The sequence below is a fragment of the Fukomys damarensis genome, unplaced genomic scaffold (genome assembly GCF_012274545.1).
Source record: "Fukomys damarensis isolate Sample0158 unplaced genomic scaffold, DMR_v1.0_HiC HiC_scaffold_8, whole genome shotgun sequence".
Taxonomy (NCBI): Eukaryota; Metazoa; Chordata; class Mammalia; order Rodentia; family Bathyergidae; genus Fukomys; species Fukomys damarensis.
The window spans coordinates 25,812,427-25,821,981 of NW_022900920.1; the positions used below are offsets into that span (position 1 = coordinate 25,812,427).

Here is a 9,555-nt window from a genome sequence, read left to right on the forward strand (position 1 = left end):
TGAACCCACAACTCCGTTCACGGGTATACAACCAAGAGCTGTGAAAACCTATATCCACAGGAAACTTTGTTCACCAAGGTTCAGAGGAGCATTACTTATTACAGGAAAAACTCCAATGTCTAGCCAATGAATGGATAAGGAAAATGGAATATTATTCAGCAATGAAGACAACAATACACTGACACACGCTGTTAACACAGAAACACTGTATTAAGTGAGAGTGCAACAAAGGGCACACTCCATTTGTGTGAATGATAACAGGCAAGTCCACAGAGAGACAGAGAGCTATCTGTGGTCGCCAGGCACTGAGAGGAGCAGTCGACTGCTTTAGGTTCTCAGTGGCACTCAGAACTACCTTCCCAAACACAGATTCCGTTAAATATACTAACCTTCCTTTTAAAGGCCCTGCTGAGTTAAGCAGGGATTCTAATCTTCCTAACATCAGCAATGATGAACCTTGCTCCTCTAAGGTCTTAAGATCCAACATCTAGTACTGCAGTGTTTCAAAAGCTCCCCACAGACCCAGCACACAGCCAGGACTGAGAACCCCTGACGTAATGAATGAAATAAAGAACTACCCTTTTAAATCTTCTAAGTGAAGATAATCTTTTGCTAGGCAAAATAAAAAGTATATGTTTCAGAAAAAATTGTTTCTAATCAGTACAATGACAAAAGCCACAAAAACATTAAGTCATAAAACCAATTATTTAATGGAAGCTATACAAAAAGAGGCAGTGTAACTGATAAAATTAAAAGAATATTTAGAATGTTCCAAAGGGTTTAAAGTAGGAGTAAGACACTTTACAAAACACTGTGAGAAATAAAGTTCTTAAACTATAAGTAGAAATATAACATTACACAGAATACAAAATACAAAGACAGAAATAGAAAAGGATTATGTGTACTCCAAAGTCTGAAAATTATTAATAATAACCAAAGATTGAAGTTTAAATTTACAGTTCCTGGGTATGAGAGCCACATCACTGTACAACAGTCTTCTCCAATTAACCATGCGTCGTATCGTCTTCCACAAAGTCTTTGGCCATCTCTGCTGTGATCACATCAATATGACTAACCTGAAAACAGTAAATGTGAGAAACACAATCAGTTAAATCTGGGGAAATACACCAGTACGAGATAATACAGGGCAATACTTACAACAGGCAGCCTGTCACCTACAGTCTTTACATAGCATACTGAATGATTCTGAACCGCTATTAAAATCTTTATGTACAATGGTTATCTGTTCATATGGGTTTCAAAAGGAGTCTGCATTTCAATGCTCTGAGGACATAGATCGCTCCTTAGGCCTCTGCACTGGAACTGCCATTCTGTTCAGTTTATATTATTTCATTATTCTGTCCAAGAACTGAAAAGCTAGAAGACACCAGGACAGCTATGTGGTCCAACCAAATATAAATGAACGCATGTACTTGTTAAAGACGGTGCATTAAAGAAGTATTAAATAGACCTGACAGAGGATATTGTCTCTTAATATCTATGAAAATTTTTTAAAAATTAAAATAAATGCTACTAAAAATTGCTGAACTTCATAGGTATTCTGGGGTTTTTCTTGTGGCACTGGTGAGTGAACCCAAAGCCTCACACATACCTGTACTAACCAAGCAATCTACCTCTGAACAATATCCCCTAACCCTTTTTTAAAACTCCTGAGACAGGGTTGGGGATTTAGTTCAGTGGTGCCACACCTGCCTCCCAAACACAAGGTCCTGAGTTTGATCCCTGGTATAACACAAACAAAAAATCCTGAGACAGTCTCACAATGAAAGTTGAAACCCTCCTGCCTCAGCCTCCTAGACAGCTTGGGTTACAGGGTGTGTCACCATGCCCAGTCCATCATAGGTATTTGAAGAAAAAATTCTTTACAAAGATGCCAAATAATGACCTAAGTCTTCTTTCAGTATTTAAGTAACATAAAATCAGAATTTAACAAAATACAATGGATTACATACTAAACTTGAATTTATATAAGATTACCTTATTTCTGAACTTTACACCATAGAATTTGTCAGCTGACTCAAGCAGTTCAGGCCTAAAAGTAGTTGTAATAAACTGAGCATGTACGGCAAGTTCCATAATCATATCTGTGAAAACAAATAATTTAATAAAACCCTTAGCAGATCTCATTACACTCACCTAAAATTCAGAACTATCAGAAGAGCCTATGACACACATCCCATACATACACCCACAAAATTTACCATCCTAATTTCTTAAATGAGGTATAATTTTTGAATCCAGTATTTATTTTTTTTTTTTTGAGACAGGGTCTTGCTGCACAGCCTAGGTTGGCCTCACGCTCCCAATGCTGCCTCAGCCTCAGGTGGCTAGGATTACAGACATGTGCTGCCACATGTGGCTGATTCCAAAAGCATAAAGCAACAGAATATAAAGTTTTTATTAAATATAAAGAAACTTCTAAAATAGCATCTGAAATAATGTCAAAGTTCACACACATTCTGAAAACAATCACCTAACCATCCCGCCAAATCTTTTGTGTTTTTTGTTTTTGGTGTTTTTTTTTTTTTTTTTTTTTTTTTTTTTGAAAATTACAGGCATATGCCACCATGCCCGGCTCCCACCAAATCTTTTGAATTTACAAGAATTAAGATTCTTTAGGAGCTGGGGATTTAGCTCAGTGGTTCTACTGCCTGCCTCAAAAGTGCAAGGACCCAAGTTTGATCCCCGGTGCCAAAAATAGATAGATAGATAGATAGATAGATAGATAGATAGATAGATAGATAGATAAGATTAATATACGATTAATATTATTTATGATAAGTACTATTATAAACACTGAAACAAGTTTAAAAATTAATTTCTATAAAAATTAAATCTGAGTATGACTTAGTAAGTAATTACATCTATTTCTAACCTAACTAAATTTTGAAAAAAAGTATAATATTAAACTTTTAAAAAACTAGCTGGATGTAGTTAGTGGTGCATGCTTAGAATCCCAGCACCCAGGAAGCTGAGGCACGAAGATCACCATGAGTTCAAGGCCAGTCTCAACTACACAGTGAGACCCTGCTGCAAAAAACAAACCAAACAAAAACAATGAACCAAAAAATCCCCCAAAACTTAAAAAATTGTAGTGATAGTGGCACATGCCTGTAATCCCAGCAGTTCGGAGGCTGAGGCAGGAAGACTGCCATGAGTTTGAGGCCAGCCTGGGCTACACAGTGAGTTCAAGGCCAGTCTAAACTACACAACGAGACTGTGTCTCAAAAATAAATAAATAAATATTAAAGAGAAATTAGTGATTGAACATGTATCAACCCCCCCAATATTTTAGGCACAAGAAATCACTATAAGAGGTATCAACTTTAAACAAATTGTCAGTTAAATACAAAACTAAAACCAGAGGGGCTAGGGATATAGCTCATGGTAGAGTATTTGCCAAGCAAGCTCAAGGCACTGGGTTCAATCTCCAGCATCAAAAACAAACACACAAAACTGTACCTGACACTGCTTTTCTGTGTTGAGCATCCAGAGCTTGGTCGATTTCATCAAACAAGTAAAAGGGGGCGGGATCACATTTCTGAATAGCAAATATCAGAGCAAGGGCCACCAAGGACTTCTGTCCACCTGAAAGCTGTTGCATTTCTCTCATCTCACCTTGTTTTCCTGTAAATGACACCTAAGGGAAAGTTGTGAGTTACTGGCATAATCACCATCACTTCTTAAAATGAAGTAGCACATAATGTACTAATTTAGCCTACCACAAAGCATTAAATGTAAAGGTATTTTACCCTAATTCCAACTCCGGTGAACTGGTCAACTGACGGGACACTGCTCTGCGACCCAGAACCCCTCTCACTTTCTCCACTGCCTTCTCCTTCATCCTGAGACTGACTGCCCTCCACGTCTCCCTTCTTCATCACTAACGTAGCTTTCCCGCCAGGTACCAACTTCTGGAACACTTCACTGAAGTTCTTGGATACCTTAAAAAAAAGTTTCAATTCAATACACATTTTGCTTAGGCGGAATCAGATATTACTGTTTAAACACAAATATTAAAAAGAAACCAGAAATATTTTTAACTTTAGAACTGATTAAAATCTTTTCAGAGCTGTATAAAACATTAGGGTTACTATGTCAGCTTCCTACAAGCTGCATTTGTTCACGTGTACTGGATCTACCGTACAACCACGTAAGAGCTGAAGTTTTGTCCTGCTGTCTGTTACAACCACGAAGACTACAGAAGTATACCTGTTTGAAAGTTAGCTGAATAGCTTCATATTTTCGAAGTTCAAGTACATTCATCAGTTCCATGATCGATTTGTACCCCCTATCAAGCTCTTCTTGGCGCTTTATTAACTTTTCTTTCTGCTCAGAGAAATTTACAAACTGATCCAGAGCTTTTTTGTTAACGTGGCTGTACTTCTTTAATTCTGTGTTGCACTGTTCCAGTTTTCGAAACAACTACAAAGAGAAAAATAAGTAGGAATAAATAATTCATATACTGTAGGAAAACTCACAATGAGACTTCAAATCTATAAAACCAACAGGATTTACCTGTTTGAGGCTCAGTGTCTGGTACTTTTCAAATGCTTCCTGGGGAAGTGATCCAAGTTCTCGAATTTTCTTCATACATTCTTCTTTCTTCTTCAACAGCATGCCTTGTCGATTTGTCATCTTTTCCAGTTCTTTTGTATCATGATTTATAGCATCCATGTGTTCTTTTTCCATATTTTTCCAACGCTCCATACTCTTCTGAAGCTCCTTAATTCCAGCTTCTGTTTTATCAATGGAATTGTCCAAATCTGAGACAGGGAAAGGGAAGGAATAAGAAAAAATTTAAGTTGTGCTATGTACATGTACCAACCCCTCACGATGAATATAACCAGTATGTTCTAAAAACATGTACTAATGGCAATAAAAATTAAAAAGAAATAAGATGGGAAAAACAAAAAGTAGGGTATAAGATATATTTAAAAGACAAAATACTATTTGAGTAAGATTTTTTAATGGTCAGCTCTCCCAAAACGGGTAGACTTTTAAGTTTTCTCGGTGTTTAAATTTTACTTAGAAAATTCACGAATCACTTTTTTAGGACAAAAATAAAAGTACATGAGTCACTCAAGACTCATCCTTAAACTGCCCACTAAACTGTTCTCATTATTTAATGTTCACATTTATATAAAACTAAAAATTATCTTCTCAGCAACTAAATGATAAACTTGATTTAGCTATTTATCTGTTAAAATAATTTATGATCTCATAAAATTGTCAGAAGTATTTCAATAAAATTACTACTTACAATCAACTCACTAAGCTTCATTTACTATAAACTATTTGATGACAGAAAATAAGGAATTGTGAGCACATGTTTTTTTGCCTAGATTTTTTTCATACCAAAAGTTTTACTACATAAAAATTTACCTTCTGATCGCGCCATAGTATCTTTTACTCTTTTATTAATGGCTTCAAGTTCTGATGTTGTGGCAGTGAGAACAGTACCCCCTTCTGTCTCTCTCAGTTCATTCAGTTCCTGCAAAACAATAGAACCTATCAACATCACACTACAAACTACAAATTTTGTTAGTATCCAAATAGGATCGCCACGGGTTTCTATAGTTATTATGTGTGGTAGGTTACACTGATCATTAAGAACCACCTAGAAAAATTAGAGCTTAGGTGGGTCTGTGACAGTTTTCAGCGATAACTGGCACATGCAAAGTAAACTTACAGGGAGACCTGCCCTGAATGTAGGCGGCACCATCCAATGGAGGGGGGGCCGGATGGAACAACAGTAGGAGAAAGCCTGCCACACATGTTCTTGCTGTTTCCTGGCTACCACAAGGTGAGCTGCTTTCCTCTACCATCCCCTTCCACCATGAAGTTTCTGCCTTGCTATAGGCCTAGAGGCAAGGAAGTCAGTATAGCACGGACTCAAACTTCTGCATCTTCTGAAACAATATCCATCTTTCCTCTTTAACTTGACTTCTCAGGTATTGTATCATAGTGACAAAAAGCTAGCACACTGGACATTCCAAAAAACAAAAATGCAAATTGCAAATATGGCAAGCATCCATTATACTACAAAAATAGTAATATATTAGAAAGTTTCTTTGACCAGTACTGAAAAAATATTAACTAACATTTATTAAGCAACCTAAAACACACTGTGACAGTAATCATATGAAGCAGGAACTACTGCTATGCTTATTTTTACATAAGAGAAAACTGGAGAGAAATGCTACACGACTTGCCCAAAATCCCAACACTACACAGCTGTGTTAAAACTCCCGAGCCACAGCTTTTGGTCAGATAGCTGGTGTTTCTGACTCCAAAACGCTCATTTTTAATTAGAGCCACTCATATAACCACTTTCAATAGGTGGCTAAGGAGTCTTCCAGAAAGAACAACATACCTGTTCTACTTGGTCCAAGCGTTTTCTCAGATTCTCGTTGAGGTAAGTCTCTACTCGAGTGATAATACCTTCCAATTTAATTCTTTCATTTAGCAACTGTCTGTTTTCCTAGGAAAAAAAAAAGGAAAATTGTTGTCTACCTAAGCATGAACTCTTCACATACAGGCATGCTGTTAATCTGCTATTCTCTCCATTACTTGCGCTCAAATGAGTGGAGATGGAATTTTTTTACGTTAATTCCAAGAAGTCCTATACTTGACAATACAAACAATATATACAAAACCAGAAATGTGTAGGCCAGGCTGGAAATGTACCTGGGTATAATCCACAGTAACACCAAAAAAAAAAGTCCTATACTTTCTTCATTTTCTCTTACCTACTCAACAATACTGATTTTTTTTTTTTGGTGCCTACTTCTATTCATAAAACATCCTGCCAAATACTGTTCCTGCTTTTCAGTTTTCAGTCCAATATTGGTTGTCTACATCTATGCATTAAAAATACCAAGTGTTATTGAAATGTTTAATCAAAACATTATTAAGTATATACAGTAGTCAGGTCACGTGTGCATATGTGTGTGTAGACACACTGAGCTAACAAGCCCATCTTATTAATTGATAAATGTGCATTAAATGACATTTAAAAAATGACAATTTCTTATACAATTCTAACATATCCAGAAAGGCTAAGAAAAATGTATTAAACCTTTATTTGCTCTTACGGTTATTAGAAAACCACTCCAGGGTCAGGGATTTAGCTCAGTGGTGCTGTCACCTGCCTTGCAAGTACAAGGACCTGAGTTCAATCCCTGGTACCAAAAAAAAAAGAAGCAAGAAAACTATGCCTTATATAGATTTCTTTTGTGATAGAGTCAAGTTGGCCTCCAAGGTATCATCTTCCCAAGTGACTGGGGTAACAGGAGTACACCACTGCATTCAGATCATCTTTTGTATTTTCTCAATGTCCTACCTTTCACTACAGCCAATTATAAATGAGATTTCTTTTCTTGTCAAGCATACTTGCCTGCTGTAGTTGACGAATTTCATCATTCAGTGCATCTACTCTTTTCTGATCTTCCAGACTAAGCTGAGAGAGCAAATCAGTTCCCAGTTCTGCTTTCAGTGATTCTCTGGTAGACTCCATAGCATGCAAACTTGCCTCCAAACTTTGTAAGCTCCGTTGCTATGTGAAAGTAATAAAGGAATTAGCAATGTACTCGTCGTGGGAAAAATGGAAACAACCTACTTATATTAAAGTGAACTAAATAATTAAAACTCGAATATTAGGTACCACGCATTGTTAGTATTTGGTAGGTGAGGAGCATTATATGCTTTTGTAATATTTATAACTTCTGATGGCCAGAGGGGGACACAAACCTATTATAAGCCAAGGGGCATTTCCACTAAATATGTTTTTTTAAACTGGGGGAAGGGGTTCCTGGTAATTGAACTCAGGGCCTCACCTGTGCGAGGCTATCGACTGACTATTGCTGAGCTATATTCCTAGTCCTTTTTAAATGTTGAAATAGGGTCTTAATAAAGTGCCCAGAACGGCCTTGAATTGGTGATCTTCTGCCTGGGCCTGCTGAGCAGCTAGGATTACGGGCATGTGTGCCGATGTAACTGAGTCTAATTAAAAATAATTCTTTAATAAAAGGGAACTGAACTCTGGGCATCAGGCATACTAGGCAAGTGATCTACCACTGAACTACTCCACTCTGCACTAATTAAACTTGAAAGTTAGGACTGTGTGGACAAGAAAAATATTTACTCTGTAGTAAGATAAGGTGAGAAGACAGATCATATTCCACAATTAAACTATACAAAAATTTTCAGTCACATGCATAAGAACAAGAAGTTAACAGAATCATTTAAGACATATAATTGGAGGTATTTCTTTTCTTTTCCTTTTATTTTTTTAACACCGGCTGTCTTAGTATACTATTGAGGTACTAAAAGAATTTTGGTCAAAACAAGTTTAAGACAATAGAGAACTGTCCTTTTTAACACTCATTTTAATAAAATCCAAACAAAACATGTTCAAATAGCCAAACATTTCAATAGGGCTTACCAGACAAAAATGGTTACTGAGAAATTAGATACTGACCACCAGAAAGTACTACTATGTAATGACTCAAATGCCCAATTGTCCAATTAAGATGCAAAGTTTGAATGCAACCAACAGTGGAAGACTGGGTATGTGATTGTTAAGTACGACAGACAGGTGTAGATATCCAAAAGTGGGATCCAAACAAAAACAGAACATGTAAGGTGTAACGAGAACCCATATAACATAGAACCCACCTCAACTCTACATAATTAAAGCAAATCTTTAGCAAAAGACATACTTACAGACCTTAGGCATAAAGGTTTTCTCGGACTGCTGCCTCTTCTCTTTCAGCATCTTCATTTCTGACAAAATGCTGTCTCTGGATGCTTTAAATTTCCTCTGCTGCGTCTCAATCTGCTGCATCTGATTCATCAACTGATCGATTTCATTATTAATCCATATACAAGGCTAAGGAAAAGTCTTTCCAGGCTACAAATACATGTTCCGAATTCTCATCAGTTCTGATAAACACTATTCCATGGTCTCTCCTCCTTTTCTTTATCTCTAAACAAGTTATTTTCCAAAATCTATGAACCACGGTGCTGAACTAAATACAAGTGCTAAATGCATTCAATTATAACATTTTCACATTTTATCTAATCATTCTACTGTCAAAGCAACATGTATACTTATTTTACTAATAGCTATATAAAAAACAGACACCCAGCACTTGGGAGGCTGAGGCAGGAGGAATGCTGCGAGTTCGAGACCAGCCTGGGCTACACAGTGAGTTCCAGAGCAGCCTGAACTACACAGTGAGACCCTGTCTCAAAAAAACAAAATAAATAAATAACAAACAAACAAAAATATCTCTTAGGAATCTCCTAAAAGAAGTTAAATAAAATCAAACAATTTTATGTATTTTAAAATACCTTTTCATTCAACAAATACAGTGAAATGTAGTATGCTTAGCCGGGCATGGTGGTGCACACCTGTAATCCTAGCACTCTGGAGGCTAAGGCAGGAGGATCACTGTGAGTTTGAGACCACTACATAGTGAGACCCTGTCTCAAAAAACCAAAAAAAAAAAAAAAAAAAAAAAAAAAAAA

General features: G+C 36.7%; 1 protein-coding gene across 1 annotated transcript in view; it reads right to left on the reverse strand.

Moving 5' to 3' along the window:
* Nucleotides 1–736: 736 nt before the first annotated feature.
* The window catches only part of Smc3 (structural maintenance of chromosomes 3), a 36,396-nt gene continuing 27,577 nt past the window's right edge, over nucleotides 737–9,555 (reverse strand). The window contains exons 20-29 of the mRNA XM_010634668.2: nucleotides 8,753–8,904; nucleotides 7,421–7,579; nucleotides 6,398–6,505; nucleotides 5,407–5,515; nucleotides 4,540–4,787; nucleotides 4,234–4,446; nucleotides 3,774–3,965; nucleotides 3,484–3,661; nucleotides 1,999–2,105; nucleotides 737–1,076 (exon numbers count right to left, since the gene is read on the reverse strand). Of these exons, the coding sequence (XP_010632970.1) occupies nucleotides 1,005–1,076; nucleotides 1,999–2,105; nucleotides 3,484–3,661; nucleotides 3,774–3,965; nucleotides 4,234–4,446; nucleotides 4,540–4,787; nucleotides 5,407–5,515; nucleotides 6,398–6,505; nucleotides 7,421–7,579; nucleotides 8,753–8,904 (1,538 nt within the window). The 3' untranslated portion in view covers nucleotides 737–1,004. The remainder of the gene's footprint in view (nucleotides 1,077–1,998; nucleotides 2,106–3,483; nucleotides 3,662–3,773; nucleotides 3,966–4,233; nucleotides 4,447–4,539; nucleotides 4,788–5,406; nucleotides 5,516–6,397; nucleotides 6,506–7,420; nucleotides 7,580–8,752; nucleotides 8,905–9,555) is intronic.